At 37.8% G+C, this 17,219-nt stretch overlaps 1 protein-coding gene across 4 annotated transcripts in view; it reads left to right on the top strand.

The window, feature by feature from the left end:
* The window catches only part of Ptprm (protein tyrosine phosphatase receptor type M), an 828,844-nt gene that overhangs the window by 281,986 nt on the left and 529,639 nt on the right, over nucleotides 1-17,219 (top strand). For all 4 annotated transcript variants that reach the window (XM_071602455.1, XM_071602456.1, XM_071602457.1 and 1 more), the window contains exon 4: nucleotides 14,803-14,881. In XM_071602455.1, coding sequence (XP_071458556.1) covers nucleotides 14,803-14,881 — 79 coding nt within the window. The remainder of the gene's footprint in view (nucleotides 1-14,802; nucleotides 14,882-17,219) is intronic.

Below are 17,219 nucleotides of genomic sequence, written 5' to 3' on the forward strand. Positions count from 1 at the left end.
AGTTCTCTATAGGTTTAATGCAATGCCAATCAAAATCCCAACGGCATTTCTTGTAGAAATAGAGAAAGCAATCATGAAATTCATATGGAAAAATAAAAGACCCAGAATAGCAAAAACAATGCTAAGCAGGAAGTGTGAATCAGGCGGTATAGCGATACCAGACTTCAAACTATACTACAGAGCAATAGTAACAAAAACAGCATGGTACTGGTACCAAAACAGGCGGGTGGACCAATGGTACAGAATAGAGGACACAGAAACCAATCCACAAAACTACAACTATCTTATATTTGATAAAGGGGCTAAAAGCATGCAATGGAGGAAGGATAGCATCTTCAACAAATGGTGCTGGGAAAACTGGAAATCCATATGCAACAAAATGAAACTGAATCCCTTTCTCTCGCCATGCACAAAAGTGAATTCAAAATGGATCAAGGAGCTTGATATAAAATCAGAGACGCGCCGTCTGATAGAAGAAAAAGTTGGCTACGATCTACAGTCAGTGGGGTCGGGCTCCAAATTCCTCAATAGGACACCCATAGCACAAAAGTTAATAACTAAAATCAACAAATGGGACTTACTCAAACTAAAAAGTTTTTTCTCAGCAAAAGAAACAATAAGAGAGGTAAATAGGGAGCCTACACCCTGGGAACAAATCTTTACTCCTCACACTTCAGATAGAGCCCTAATATCCAGAGTATACAAAGAACTCAAAAAATTAGACAATAAGAAAACAAACAACCCAATCAACAAATGGGCCAAGGACCTGAACAGACACTTCTCAGAGGAGGACATACAGTCAATCAACAAGTACATGAAAAAATGCTCACCATCTCTAGCTGTCAGAGAAATGCAAATCAAAACCACCCTAAGATACCATCTCACTCCAGTAAGATTGGCAGCCATTAGGAAGTCAAACAACAACAAGTGCTGGCGAGGATGTGGGGAAAAGGGTACACTTGTACATTGCTGGTGGGACTGCAGATTGGTGCAGCCAATTTGGAAAGCAGTATGGAGATTTCTTGGAAAGCTGGGAATGGAGCCACCATTTGACCCAGCTATTCCCCTTCTTGGTCTATTCCCTAAAGACCTAAAAAGAGCATGCTACAGGGACACTGCTACATCAATGTTCATAGCAGCACAGTTCACAATAGCAAGACTGTGGAACCAACCTAGATGCCCTTCAATAGACGAATGGATAAAAAAAATGTGGCATTTATACACAATGGAGTATTACTCTGCATTAAAAAATGACAAAATCATAGAATTTACAGGGAAATGGATGGCATTAGAGCAGATTATTCTAAGTGAAGCTAGCCAATCCCTAAAAAACAAATGCCAAATGTCTTCTTTGATATAAGGAGAGTAACTAAGAACAGTGTAGGGACGAAGAACAGGAGAAGAAGATTAACATTTAACAGGGATGAGAGGTGGGAGGGAAAGGGAGAGAGAAGGAAAATTGCATGGTAATGGAAGGAGACCCTCAGGGTTATACAGTGGAGGAGGTAGAGAGAGAGGAGCGGAGGGGAGGGGAGAGGTGGGGAGGGGGGAGGGGGGAGGATGGGAAAGGCAGTGGAGCACAACAGACACTAGTAGGGCAATTTGTAAATCAATGGATGTGTAACTGATGTGATTCTGCAATCTGTGTATGGGGTGAAGGTGGGAGTTCATAACCCACTTGAATCAAAGTGTGGAATATGATATGTCAAGAAATTTGTAATGTTTTGAACAACCCACAATAAAAAATTAAAAAAAAAATAAAATAAAATAAAGATGTTATGTCCACCGAAAACTAAATATTAAAAAAATAAATATTAAAAAATCCTCTCTCTCTAAAAAATAAATAAATAAATAAAATAAAGATATTGTGTTCATCTATAACTAAAAAAAATATTTTTAAAAATGTATATTCTGAAATCAATACATACAAACACGATTTCTCCCTAACTAGAGGAAAAACTGTGGTTTGATTCTTTTCCTTTTTGTCATCTGTCATAAATTTCTCCAGTGTGCATGTACTGTTTTTATTCATGCAACAAAAAAGAGAAAAACATATTTCTTCCATAAGAATGAAAATATTCTATTTAATGAATACCTTCCTCTGATAAGAAATGTACTAGTAACCAATTGGTAATATAATTAACAAAGATAGTCTCTGGGACAAAGCTTCTTCCTTCATATGGTTAAAAGCAAGCAGGGGCAAGAGGGGTTGGCCATGTGAGTCTTTAGCAGGTTTCTCCATGTTGGGTCAGGCTCAGAGGCTGAGTGTGATTATAAGGTTCATCTGGAGGAAACTTCTCATACCCCTCTGGGATGTTCTCTCTGCCTTCTGAAACAGGTTACAGGTTGTTCCTCACCTCAGGCAGCTGCTGAATTGAGTCCAGTGGGACACATTGGTAGATAAGATCAGAAAGTATGTCCTTGCCCTTCTTTGCCTCAGTTTGCTTGCTCTGGCCTGAGCAATGCTCAACCCCAAACCTTTCTTAAATGAGTTCTCCAGAAACCTTTTAATGCACTGGTTTACTATGACATTGGCTACAGTTGAGAGCTAGAATTTGTTTCCCCTTTTTGCACCCCTACTGAGCCAATATTGTTAAAGAATGAGGATCTTTGGAAAACTCCTTGTTCATTTAATCCTAAGTGTTCCATCATGTGCCCACCTTTGAAGTTTTAAAGGCATGGTGAGAGCAATAATTCCCACATATTTTCATTTGTCTGTTGGGCACAAGTAAACAAACCCAAGTCATTACCCTAGTAACATCATCAGCTATTAGGCAAATGACACATTGTAGATGATACAAGAGAGATGTCAGCAGGAAACTTAACACTGAGCTGTAGACCTTCAAACTGACATATAAGACCTGAACGATGTTTTCCAGTTGGGATGAGATGGACAAGCCGTATTAAAAGAGATGAAGTTAAAGGAAACCACCATCTAAAACCTGTATCCAGCCCTAACCAGAGGTGTCAGATTAACTAGAGAGGCTGAGATGAAAAGTCAGAACATTGAACTGTCAGGTTTGTGGGTGAGGTGTATGGGTGGGTGAAGAGCTTCCCTGGGCAGCTGACTCAGTCCTCATCCCATGGGGTCAGCATACCCTGACAAAAGAGATAGCTTTTGTCACCTGATGTTTTTTTAAAATGTGAGTTATACAAGAACCTATTGGCTATGGTATAATTTTTCACATAGATTTCTCTATAAGGAGTTTTGTATTAGCTTGAAGAAGTGAATTTGGTTTGAGACTATTTTATTTCTAATTTCAAAATATAAAAATAATTTTGGGTATTATGCATGTATGCATACATGTGCGTAACATTTTCTTTGGGGCATAAAAACCAGGATCCAAATAAAGCATTCTTAGGATACTGATTGGCTTTTCTGGTCCTGAAAGCTGAAGATAATAGGACTTTGGTATCTGAAGACGGTCCTCTTGAGTAACCCACTCTGGGCACAGGGAGTCAGCTTCCCTTTGACAAACTCCACATTATTACGTCAGTGTACATTATGGAGAGTGCAAAAATTTAATATAAGGTTCACATACACTTAAATGTTAGTATATTAAAATATATTTGTGTAGTACTTGTTTCTACAGTACTAGTTTTCATACTAGTAAGGAGTGAGAGTTTGTTTTTTGTAATTGTCTGTTTCTCTGTGTGACTGGAGGTTGAACCCAGTTGAGACATGCTAAACATGTGTTCTATCACTGTATACCAGCTATTCACAACCCATAGTAAGTAGATTTGTTATGAGTTAAAACGGATATACAAACTGATTTAAAGGCATCCCGCAGTATAATACTGTTAAGGGCAGCATCACAGCGTAGTAAAAGAAGATACACTTTGGATGGACGGAAACAGATTTGGATAAGTCTTGCTGACTTACAAGGCTGGACAACTGATTTGAACTTTATGAGTCTCCCGTTCCTAATTATGGATTAAGTATAATGACCATGTAGAGTGTGAAGATGAAAGTAAAAATGTGTTTGTGATATGCTGGCCTTTCAATAAATGATGGCAGTTTGTTGAGCCACAGGCAAGATTTGTGGGAGACATGAAAGAGGAAAATAGTTAATAGCTGAGTGCTTTCTCCCTATGCAGGCACCTCCTAAATGTGTTTAGTGGAGTGTCCAAAGGTAGTAAGTGAAAACGAGAACCAACAAATTGTTTTGTAAAACACAGGGTGAATCAAAGTAATCCAAGTTCTTTCCATAACAGTAGTCCAGAGCCAGGCTCCAGAGGCTGAGGCAGGATGATCCCGAGTTCAAAGCCAGCCTCAGCAATTTAGGGAGTAACTTAGCAATTCAGGGAGACCATATCTCTAAATAAAATATTTTAAAAGGGCTGGGGATGTGGTTCAGTGTTTAAACTTGGATTCAATCCCTGGTACCACCCCCCGCCTCCCCGCTTCAATATTCTAGAACTGCTGTCCTACAAAATTGCAAAGTTAGGTTTCATGAGGGTTCATGGAATTCTACCTTCCTGTACCTGTTGGGCCATATCCTGAAGAGCCAGTGCTGTAGGGGCACATCTGGGGACAGCTGTGTTTGTCATTTCCATCTACCTCCTGGGCTTCTGTCAGGAATGTCCACATCTCACTCAAGGATTGACCATGAAATGTGGAGTCCTTTTTCATCTTAGTCAGAATCTGAGCATTATAGTTGTTAGGTTGGGGAAAGTTTTTGATCAAATCAGACACAGCTGTTCCAAGTTCTTTTGTTGAAGAGTGTAGGTCTTCATGGGCATTTCTTGTTTTCATAGTCTTTCCTTCAATGTGATTGTTAAAGACTTACAGAGCTTTGAAACATTTCTTGGCTGTGACCAAAGCCTTCTTGCACTGCAGTCATTTTATGTACCTCTTAACTCTTTCTGGTGGAATAGTATTCGGCAGGTACAGAGCACAGTGATAACCTGCATGAATACAGCTAATTACTGTTTCTTAAAACATAAATTGTCAAGTATGTGGTGCTTAAAACATATTTAATTCCTTAATTAATGTTTGTCCTAATAGCTACTTCTTAGATCAGCCCTTCTGGGGATCAGTGGCAGTGGGAAAGTGCCTACCTGCCTCCGGGCACCCACATCCTTGGATATCCACATTGATTTCCTGTCATTTAAAGAATATTTTCGTTTCACATTCACCCTCTTGTTTTATTGTACTGATAAAAAAGCATAGTTCTCGATTTTGATTCTGCTTCCCCTTCTCCTCTCTCTTGTGTTCATATGTTTCAGGTGCCCCTGAAGCAAAAAGAGTCACCCATCGATTGCTCTGGGTTCTCTCTAATCATGTATGCACCCACAGAAGCCTCCTGAATTTCACCCATGCAGTCTCTCTCTCTGCTCCTGATTCCCAGCTTAGTTAGAGGCTCAGAAGGCAGGAGTCTTTTAATATAAATAGTGGCTTTGTAAAGAAAAAAAAATGCATACAGGGCTCCAGGAACCCCTTAGTCAGGCATCTCCATGTAGGTAGAGGGCTGGCAATGAGGAACATGAGGATAAAGTCATCAAATGGGCGAGTCTTGGTTCGCTAGAGCCTCCTTGTTAAAAAAAACTCCTTAGATTTACTGAAGAGTCCTGGGAGAAGATTTGACATGGATTCCAGCTGGGCCCTGCTCTAAATTCTTTGTGCAGCCAGGACACAAAGGAGTCTGCCTGTTGCAGGGAGGCTAAACCAAGATTTACCCTTTACCAGCTGACAGTTTTGCTGGTAAATGAGGAGTTGAGGGAATAGGAATGACAGGATCTTACCCATCCCTTCACATTTAGCTCCAGCTTTTATTCCCCACACAGCTGCCTGGTTTCTTTGCTGTATTTGCCTTCAGTCCCTTATTTCACTAGGAACCAGGTAAGGCCACAATAAGTGGCAGCAGGCCCACATCCATTTGCTGCTTAGAGATCACGTTTTAGAGCTGAATAAGTGAGTGTTTTCTAGTTGTGCTCTTCAAATCTAAGGAATTGGGAGGTATTCATTGGCCAAGTGGAAAGAGACACTAGTCATTTGTCAATTTAGACAAAGTTGAACAGTTTTGTTTTGCAGTCAGTTTCGGAGCTTAGGTGCATGTCTGAATATCCAGGAGGGACGCATGGTGGGTGCCCAGCTGGAGTCTGTACATTGATTTGGGCTTTTGCAGAGGCTAGTGTCCCCTAATGTCCACTTGGGAAATACTGATATGTCCCAGTTGAAAAACAACACATGCCTTAACTCCATAAATTCCCTTGTTAGGGCCTTTATTCTAAGTGCAGGACAATTTCATTGCTTACTACAGGACAAAGAGGGGGATTTGATAAGTAACTCTCTCAAGCAAGAAAGTGAAAGTGATTCTAAGCAATTGCACCTGAACTTTGCATTTTGTGCTTAGAAAAGATGAGCATTATATTTTAAAAACCACTGGGGGCACAGGAGTTTGTCACTTTATTATTGACTCAGAACTGCACCTGGGAAAGTGTGATAGTCTTTTCATCCTCAAAGACCATGTTTTGTTTATTCATTTTAAAAACCTTCCCACATCTCTAAATTTCATTTTCAGCTTGTACTTACTATTTGATGATCAAGGATGAGTATGCCTTCTGTTTAGTCTCATACCTGTGTGAACAGCTACTTCCTGCTTATCAGAACTGTCCCTTTAAACTTTCTACACTTTTTCCTCTAATTTTCTTCTGAATTCGGTTTTATTGAAGGAGTAGATGAGCTATGATAATATCACTTTCTAAAGGGAAAGGGGACACAAATGAGGAAAGTCATGCTTATTGGTAGCAAAACCAGAAAATCATTTAAGAGAATGCATGGAGGCTGGAGGTGTGGCTCAGTGGTAGTGATTTTGCCTACCTTATGTGAAGACCTGACTTCTATACCCATCATGGTGCCTGCCCACACATGTACACACATACACAAAAAGGAAAAAACTAGGCATGATAAAGCATCAGTAATTAGCTCCATGACAAATTTTGTTGTCCTTTGAGGGTCTTTACCTTTTCAAAACTGGGTTTTATATTTTCGGCTGATAACATCAATATAAATAGAAACTTGAGTGTTTGTTCCTGATTTCTTTTTTCTTTAAAGCTTTTTAAAAATACCTTTTTTTAGTTGTAGATGAACATAGTACTTTTATTTTATTTATTTATCTTATGTGGGGCTGAGGATTGAACCCATTGCCTCACATGTGCAAGGCAAGCACTTCACCACTGAGTCACAATCCTAGCCCCTGTTCCTGATTTCTTAATGCGAGGAATCTTGTGGTTTTTGCTTTGGCTCTTTAATATTACAGAAACTTTTTTTTTTTTAAAGAGAGAGAGAGAGTGAGAGAATTTTTTAATATTTATTTTTCAGTTTTCGGCAGACACGGCATCTTTGTTTGTATGTGTTGCTGAGGGTCGAACCCGGGCTGCATGCATGCCCGGGGAGCGTGCTATTGCTTGAGCCACATCCCCAGCCCCCACAGAAACTTTTTTATAGTCCATATTTCTTTCTATTTTTCTTTTAATTTCTTTAACACAAACAACATAACATTTTTAAAAATGTGTAGGCCCCACATTTGCTTTTTACTTAAAACTGGAAAGGATCTAGCAGGTAATCTGCGTGAGGATAGACACATACCCCTTAATCCCCTGTGTTCTAGAGAATTGACAAATGACTTCCACTTGCACATTTTCCTTGGTGAGCATTGGTATTGGAAAGCAAATCCCTTTTCTTTGCTCGCACATACAAGGGAAAGTGCAGCATGGAAAGCTAATTTTGCTCTTCACTGAAGCAGGGAGGATCGGGGGTCTGCAGTGTTAAACTGCTCCCCCCTCCACCTTTGGCATATATCTGAGGGAAAGCTGATGTCAGCCCTCTCTCAAGCCAACATTCCATGAGCAAAGGAGAGCACTAGTCAGTGGTTTAACCAGTTGTTTCCTATCTGACAGCAAATGACTTTCCCCAAAGTCTCTAAAGGCTATAGGATGCAGAATCTCCTCTCCTGAGATATTATTAGTTGAAGGATTGAATGAATATTGATTGTCTATTCCACATCGCGTGGCTACAAATAATATCAGAGAGCCATCAGGAAAACAAAACAAAAACAACAACAATAAAAAAGGAGAAATGGGGATTTGGAGTGAACCAAACCACACTAATAACATAGATTCTCAGTATTTACTATAGTTATGTATGATAGTCAAAACAATGAGCGCACAGAATTAGTACATAGAGTTATGTATTGGTATCCACAGGGGATTGGTTCTAGGATCCCTCTGCATATGAAATCTGTGGATGCTCAAGACCCTTACGTAAAATGGCATAGTATTTGCATATAACCTATGCATATCCTCTTATAAAATTTAAATTATCTCTAGGTTATTTGTAACCCCTAATATAATGTCAGTGCCATATAAATAGTTATATGGTATCATTTAGGGAAGTATATAGTATCGTTTAGGAAACAATGGCAAGGAAAAAAAGTCTGTACCTGTTCAGTATAGACCCAGTTTGGTTTTTGTTTTCTGTTTTTGTTTTTTTTTCCCCCAAATACATTTGATCCATACCTGGTTGAATCTGTGGATACCAAACAGAAACATGAAGGGCTGGCTCTACTGAACTATTGCTTCAATGGAAAATATGAATCAGGTTCCTGTGAGGCTCTAGACACAAAGTTTTTGTCAGTCGATCAATGCATACTCATGTTTATGTTTACCTCTGTGTAAAGATATCTTCTCTAATTTATGTTGTTAATTCATTAACATTGAACCCATAGGCAACAGCACTGTAACTCATACTTGAATTACAGGTAAATTGTCTCCATAATGCACCTCACAGCCTCTTGCCCTTAAGAACACTGGACATTACTTTAAAAATGCAACATCACCAATAAAAAGCATAAAAATATGAAAAACAGAGTTAGGTAGACCATAACACAGATGGTTTTTTACAACATGAAGCTAAAACAAGGAGATGGAGTATTGCCTTGCTTGGCCTTGCCAGGAGCCTGTGCACTGAGCAACTCAGATTTTTTTGTTGCTCTGTGCATGTCTATAAATGACATTTAAAGTTTTAAAAATATTGATTTGGGGGTTACAAATAAATTTTAGGCAGATCACAAATATGAAATACATGAAAAATGAGGATCAACTGAATTTATTTTAAGCAATTTTTAAAAAAGGAATAATCTAAAATTAAATACTGAATTGTGTCAAAATTATTCCAGATCAGCATGGCTCTGTGATTCTGTTATACTGATTTATAGCATTTCAAATAATCAACCATCTTGGTTGGGCCAGAGGACAAATGTCTTACTTAAAACAAAAATTTTAAATGTTTATTTTGGTCAAATCAAACAAGCAAAACATTTAGTCCAAATGTAGCCAATTTGGGGAAATATAGTATAAAATTATATCTGAGGATTAGGTTTTAATATTAAAGTGTTTAAAATTCTCAGCACTTCATTATTTTCCCCTTTGGATAAATTCTATTTCCAAATGAGTTGGGTTTTATTTTATTTTATTTTTATAGTATTTTGGGGTCTAAAGAAATTAGATTATGGTTTTGTTTTGGTATGTGGTAATTATCTCTTATTTTAAAAAATTGGTAATGACTTATAAGACTAATTGGGCATTTAAAATACCACACAGATTAAAGAATTGAAAGGCAGTAAAACCAGGGACAGGGTGTTCTTCCTGCCATTATTGGAATAGGAGGCTTCTACATGTAGTGCCAGCCATATTGTATTTGGGTGTGACAAAAGTATTAATTTGGATATGTGCTTCCTTGTAAACCAGAGTAATGATCGTGTGTTGGAGAGCCAAGGAGGAAGTCTCTCCACAAACAGGAGGCTGCATAGTAAATATTTCAAACTTTACAGGCCAGACGGTCTCTGTGGCAACTGGTCAGCACTACTCTTGTTGTCTGAAAACAGCAGGAGCCAAAGCCTAATGAATGAGCATGGCCATCTTCCAATAAAACTTTATTCATGGACATGGAAATTTGAATTTCATATTGTTCTCATGTATCAGGAAATATTATTATTTTTTATTTGCTTCTACCATTGAAAACTATGTAAACTATCTTTAGCTTGGGAGCAATAGAAAACAGGCGATAGGACTGATTTGGCCCTAGGGCAGTAGTTTGACAGACCTTATTCTAAAATTTATGTGGTTAAAACTATGTCTATAATTTTTTTTTTTGAATCTGTTTCCAGGTCAAACACATGACTACTATATCCCTTACTTACTTATATCTTAAAGTAAAAACTTTTACAGCATATGTATCTATGCATGAAAGAACATACATGTAGGTATACCCAGTTGTTTGTTTTGTGTGTAAATGTGTGTGTGTGTGTGTGTGTGTGTATTTATGCATGTGTGGGAATGTGTGAGTTTGTTTTCTATTATAGTCTCACACTTACTACTTAAGGCAGTTCAATAACATAAAAAAGAGTTCAGGAATGAAAATAAAATAGACCCAAGATTATATTCTGACTCTGTAACTACTTGTGTGACCTCAGAAAAATTATTTAACCTTTCTGAATTAGCCTTCTCATCCCTGAAGGGAGTTCTTATGCCCCACCTCATATTGGTTCACTGAGGAAAAGTAGATAACATATACAACCTAGGGTATAGAAGTACATACACAAGAATATCATTGTATTTTGAATGACTGAATCACTTTTTTCTTTTTTTAAGACTTGGTGTGGCTTCCTGAAGAAACTAAAGGGTTACTTCCATGGAAGATTTTCTGGATAAAAACAAACAGAACATCCCCAGATCAATTTCTTGCACCTTTTTGATTTCCTTTTGCAGTGGTACCATTGGCGTCCTCATGTTATTGTTTTATCTGACCTCAATCTTTTTTGGACCTGGTTGCCCACACATTCAGACACTCCTGTGACTTTGCCTGGGCTCTGCATACACTTATTATACCTCTCTAGAGCAGTACTTGCACTTTCGGTAGGAGAGTCTTTTTTGACAGAAAGAGACAAACATACTCCTTTTCTTTTGAAGCTTTCCTGGTCGGGGCACTGGTTAGAGAGGAGCACTGAATGGAAAACTTGCCAGATAGGGAGAGTTCATGGCAATCACACATTTTATGGGATTCACAAATCTGTTTCTAAGAAACTTCTTTTAGATGGGTCTCATCTTTGAGCTGCATATTTTGACCCCCTTGACTGTAAGAAGCAGCAGAGCTAATCTCTCAAGTGTCAGGCATTTACAGTCAGTCAGTGTAAGACTGCTGTGCAGCCTCTAAATGTAGGATGTTTATTTAATCATATGTATTTTAAAATAGCATTTTTTTCAGTACAAATCAAACTTACTTTATAATTGTGGTATGTATTAAAGTTATATAGTGTACTGTAACCTTGATGAAGTGACTAATAAAACTTGTACTAATAAATCCCTTACATAAATCCCTTACTAAGAGCTGTCAAATGCTCTTTTTAAAAACATACTTTTGTTTTTTAAGAAATATTGAATTTATTGCTTTAGCTTATAATATAATTATCTTATGTAAAACATCTAAATGTATGATATCAGGATATATTCTTATATATATAAAAAGATATATTCTTATATATAAACTGTGACTTTCTTTATGTGTGTGTGTGTGTGTCTGTGTAGATATATACACATAAAATCAACAGTGTATTTTACCTTTTTGTCTCTGCATTTAGCTTTAAGTAAATCAGCACTGAATGTGCCATATTAAGAAGTTTACTTTCAAAAGTTTCCAGTGAACTGGAAGGGGTGGGCCAGTTTATAATATGATGCTGTCTTTCTGTGTGTCTTTTTGGAAAAATTGCTGGAGCAAGTGAAGTTGCAGAAATATCCATATACTTCATTGTTTCATTGTGGCCTTATGACAGTCATGCTGGGAATTTGGAGTCCATTGTTTTGTCTCTAAATGCTCCCTTACCCCTTGTCTAGTAGGGATAAAGAGAAACAGCCACTGGAACACCTGTGGGCTCACACTGGCAGGCTAAGGGTGACATTGAAGGTGGTGCTGGCTGTGTCACAGGCTTCCTGAAGTGTTTGGTGAGAAGGAGGTACAATCCTGAGGTTGGGAGGATCACACTACTATGACCTTCTGATTTGAATCTGTCATTTGGTCATTATTATCTTCTTCTGTTCTTTCATTGGATTCCTTATTTTCTCTAATTAAGGCTCACATTTCATGAACGTGTCTAATTTTTTGGATCCTGCAGAGTATGTAGTAAATATTCTATAAATATTTAAACTAAAAGACTTACTATTTTTTAGCATAAAACTTCTGAGGGCCATCATTCTTTGACAGGATAGATGAAAAAACAGTTCACAGACATTAAGGAGACTTTTCTAAGTCTCTAATCTTCTTTCTTCCTTCCTCTTCATTCCATGGTTTTGAATTGGTTTAAACAAAATATTATGAATTAAATTTACACACACAGATCAGGTACAAAATGAATTCACATGAACGTGTTTTGTATGTACACTATAGTCTAAGAGCTAATGCATCCCTTTGAAGAATAAGGATAATTCTGCTTTCTCTAGATACGTCAGCCCTCTTAGATGATAAAGTAAAATGCAATTTATAGGAAGAAGGACTACTTTAATAAGAAAATGGCCCTTTATCTATTCTGTTCCTCATATATTCCAAGTGCTTATCACAGTTCCTGGAAGAGAGAGGATGCTCAGGAGAGCACTGAGTTGAGTGGTTGAGTTAGTAAATGAATGCGTGAGTGAGTGGCAGGGAGGGGAGAAGGAAGGGAGAAGGAAAGGATTGATGGAATGACCTAAGGTCTAATGATCATTTCTGAGTTTGGCTTTCAGAATCTGTTTTTATGGCCAATGTGTCAGTGTACTTGGATAGCTTCTGGCTGTGGCATCAGCAGCCAATCCCTGGCTGTTCCTGGGGCTGCCATTATACTAGAGCAGGTCTCAGGACCCTGCAGAGCCTACTCTGGCAGTTGTACTCTGAGGGCCACTAGAATTCTTCCTCCTATTCTTGTTCTCATCTTTTTGTCCCTTCAGTTATCTTTGAATATACTATAGGAGAAATAAATTAGCATAGTCCCATTGTAATGATATCATGCATCTCTTCCTATCTTTTATCATCAGTGAAATATATATTAAAAATATGAACAGAACTAAGTTTAACTTCATCTTTGTTCTTTTGGGGTATCTCTTCTTTCCCCTGCATGTCTTGCAATTTATTGTGGAAGTGTTTTTTCCCTTTGGGTAAGAATTAAATTGTTGGGTTGTGCATTAAGACTTATGGTCTTTAAGAGTCATAAATCATGGTTCTCCTGATGTTATAGTTTCCTTCTATATATGAGCGATATTTAAAATAATATTCAAGTGGATCTTTTAAACAATAGCCTGATAACTTAAACTTGTACACAATCAGCTTAAGAAAATTAATAGCCCTTTTATTGTTTCTTCCTTTTCCTTTGGCCTCAATTTCCCTGAAGTGGTTTCATTATCTCAGAAGTCATTCAGTCTTAGAACCTCAGGGCACATGGTCCTATTCTTCTTGTCTGTCTTTTCCCATGTTCAGACAGTTAGTTGTTGAAGCCCTCTTGATTTCACTATCGTGGAAAATTTGTACCATATTTCTCTTACTTCATATCTTTGCCACCAGAATTTTGGGTAGCATTGCCTCTTTTCTGTATTGTTAATTGCATATTTCTACCCTATAAGCAGAGTCTTCTCCACCTGGCCATGGCCATGCCCATGTAGAACTTTTGTACCTTTCCTGGAATGGGTATGATCCTCTGTACACTGTATTTCATTCTCATCCTCAGGCTATCATCGTGTCACTTCTGATGGGAGGTACTTTCAGTATACTCAGTATTTTTCTTTTATAATACCTATTGTACTTTTTACCTTCCCCCCCAATTGTATAAAGCCTAAGAACCCATATGGTTCAGTTTGGTCAGACATTCACCTCCAAAGATATTAACTAAAACAATCTAAATTTTAACCTTGCCTCTACTTTGCCTCTAGAGGGGAAAAAAGTCTGAATGTGTTTATACTTTAAAGTATAGTATGATGTGTATTAATGCTAGGAATTGATCCCTGCATTGCTCTACCACTGAGATATATCCCAACTTATTTTTTAGTTTGAGACAGAGTCTTATTGCCCTTGAACTGATGATCCTCCTATTTCAGCCTCCCTCACTGCTGGGATTATAGGAATGTTCCACAACACCCAGCTAAAATGTAGTATATATTTACTTATTTTTTTTTTTTTGCTATAAGGGATTAAATTCAGGGATATCTTACAACTTAGCTACATTTACAGTGCCTTTTTATAATTTTTCTTTTTTTGAGACAGAGTTTTGTTAAATTGCCCAGGCTAGACTCAAACTGCCTTAATCTTCCTGCCTCTGCCTCCCAAGTTGCTGGGATTTGTTTGTGTGACTGTACCTGGCCAGTATTATTTTTATTTGATCATTTGCTTTCTATATGCCTTCTCTAGAATTTAAGTTCTCAAGGACTTGATGATTTGCTCCCCACTGTATGTTCAGCCCCTTAAAAATGACTCTAAGTTTCTCTTTTCCAAATTTCTTTTCTTAATCAAGGAACCCTTTCCCCAAACCAGGTAAGTCTTTGTTGCAAGGTGTTTGCTGCCCCACCTGTTACTCTTTACCCTTCCTAAAGATGGGGTTGAGGTCTTATTTATCTTTATAGTCTAGAACCTGGAACATCAACTGAGAAGATGTTAAGTACTCATTCTATTATATCTACTGGCAACGAAAATGAATGAAAGACTTAAACTGTGTCTTATATATAGAAGATATTTTGTAAAAATTATGACAAAATGAGTGAATAACTTAGATCTTTCTTAATTTACAGGTGATTTTTGAAGTGATAACCTCTGGACATCAAGGCTACCTTGCTATTGATGAAGTGAAGGTGTTAGGACATCCATGTAGTAAGTTGCCTCTACTATTAAATCTTGTGGTACATCACAGGGGTATATTTGTGTTGCGGATTTAGTGAAGGAACTAAAACCCTGGTAGAAGATGACTGTCAAGAGAGTTCATTGGCATGTCTCCAGGTTCATTTTCTACCCCAGAAGTCCAAAAGCATGTATTTCATGAATAAATGTCATGGCTTATAGTATCTAAGTATCTTTTAAAATGAAAATCAGATATGGAGTAGAAAGGAATTCTTTCATACACTTGAACATTCTGGTAGAGGATCTGCTTATTTGTTGCCATGATCCTTGGATTTCCCTTTCAATATTGGCACAGGATTAAGTGATAAGAATTGGTGCATTTAAGTCTTAAGTAAGTTTCAGCCATTTTTTTCTTAGTTTTGTCCCATAATTTAAAAAAATATAGCCCCCAACACACTATATAAGAAACCTACCTAAGTCACTTTGGGACCCCAGAAGTGGCTTGTTCCTCACCTTTTACAAATTAGTACTTTTAAAAAAAGTATAATATGTGAGGCCCAATGCAGCGGTGCATGCCTATAATCCCAGCAAGTCAGGAGTCTGACATAGGAGGATCACAAGTTTGAGGTAGCCTCCGCAGCTTAGCAAGCGCTTGTCTGGTGGGAGAAAAATGCATTTGATGTAACTCAGTGGTAGAGGGCTCCTGGGTTCAATCCCTAGTTCCTTGAAAGAAAAAGAAAAAGAGTAAAGTATAATGGATGATAAACACATATACATTTTTTTAAAAAGCTGATATGAACACCTGAACTATTTATATAAAATACTGCAGATAGTCTCATTTCTCCCACCTCCCCAGGGCCACCATGGTGGTGAGCTGCTCACTGCTCATTGCACCTCTCTGTCTATATAGTTTCTTGTTTGCTTTAAGCAAAAAAAGCTTTTATTCAAATGGGAATTGGGTGGCAAGTGGAATCCCTGTAGCATCACTGGCTCACAGAGTGAGTAGACCTCAAACTTGAGACTCTTTAGGAAGACTACAAGCACTACCATGGCAAAGGAGCTGCTGCCCTGCCTGTTCCCTAACACTTGGAAGGTGACCCTTGTCTCCAGTAGCCGAAAGTCGTCCATTGCTATGGACCTTGGCATCCTTGGCCTTAAGTGCAAGGCCCATAGTGTGATTGTCAGGTTGGTTATGCTAGATCACATGCCTATTTCCTCTTGCAAACAGCACAATCAAGGGGAACAGGGTTTTCTACTTTCGTATAAGAGCTAGGCCTTGCCTTTTACTAAAAAATATATCCTGCTGGGCAATCAAACACTGTGTGTGTGTGTGTGTGTGTGTGTGTGTGTGTGTGTGGTGTGTGGTGTTTCCCATAATCACAAAGTATTTATACACAGCAAACTTGTAAGCCTTGTCTTCTGTACATCTAATGAATGATATCCAACCTTACAAATTTTTCTGTGCAGTTATATCCACTGACAATTGTTTCCAAGTTTCCCCTGCAGATACCAAAATCTGTTGATGCTCTAAAGAAATGGTGTAGTGTTTAAGTATAATCTATATTCATCTTGCCATATACTTTAAATCATCTTTAGATTACTTTTAATTCCTAGCATAATATAAATGCTTTATAGATAGATGTATAAGGGATGGTGTTGTTCAAAGTTGTTTTTATAAGTTGTTTAGGGGATGGTTACAAAATAAGATGTTGGTATGTGTTTGGTACAGACACAATTATTTTTTAAAATATTTTCTACCCACATTTGGTTGAATCCACAAATGTAGAACTTGCAGATATGACTGTACTCTTTGATTTTTTCCCCTTTTACTTAGCATTTGCATTTTTTAGGTCAATCCACAGTGCTCTGTCACAGGAATATACTGCATTTTATTCTTTTTTGAACATTTAGTGTCTCCTCTAACCATGGTTTTCTCGCTTAAACACATTGTTGCAGGGAACATCTGTGGCTGGGTGTCCTGATGCAATTTGGAGAGCTTCCGTGTGGTAGATATATTCTTAGAAGCCCAGTTTCTGGGATATAGAAAAGACACATTTTAGTTTTATTAGATGCTGCCAAATTGGTATGAAAAGTGTCTGGACCAGTTTATATCCCCACCAGCAGTGCATGGAAGTTTTATTTCCCCTATATCCTTGCCCAAAATTGATATTGTCAGACTTTAAATTTTTAGCCATCTGAGTGATGGCCACCTGCTTTATTTTTGGAATCCCTAGCATTAAGAGAAGCTGGCTAGTTCATACATTTTATGGATCTCTGCTGATGGCTCCTATCCAAATCACCAGAGAATGGTTATATCCAGAAAATTAAAAATATAGATGCTTATAAGAATGTCTCAGCTTTTTAAAAAATA

The sequence above is a fragment of the Marmota flaviventris genome, chromosome 16 (genome assembly GCF_047511675.1).
Source record: "Marmota flaviventris isolate mMarFla1 chromosome 16, mMarFla1.hap1, whole genome shotgun sequence".
NCBI lineage: Eukaryota > Metazoa > Chordata > Mammalia > Rodentia > Sciuridae > Marmota > Marmota flaviventris.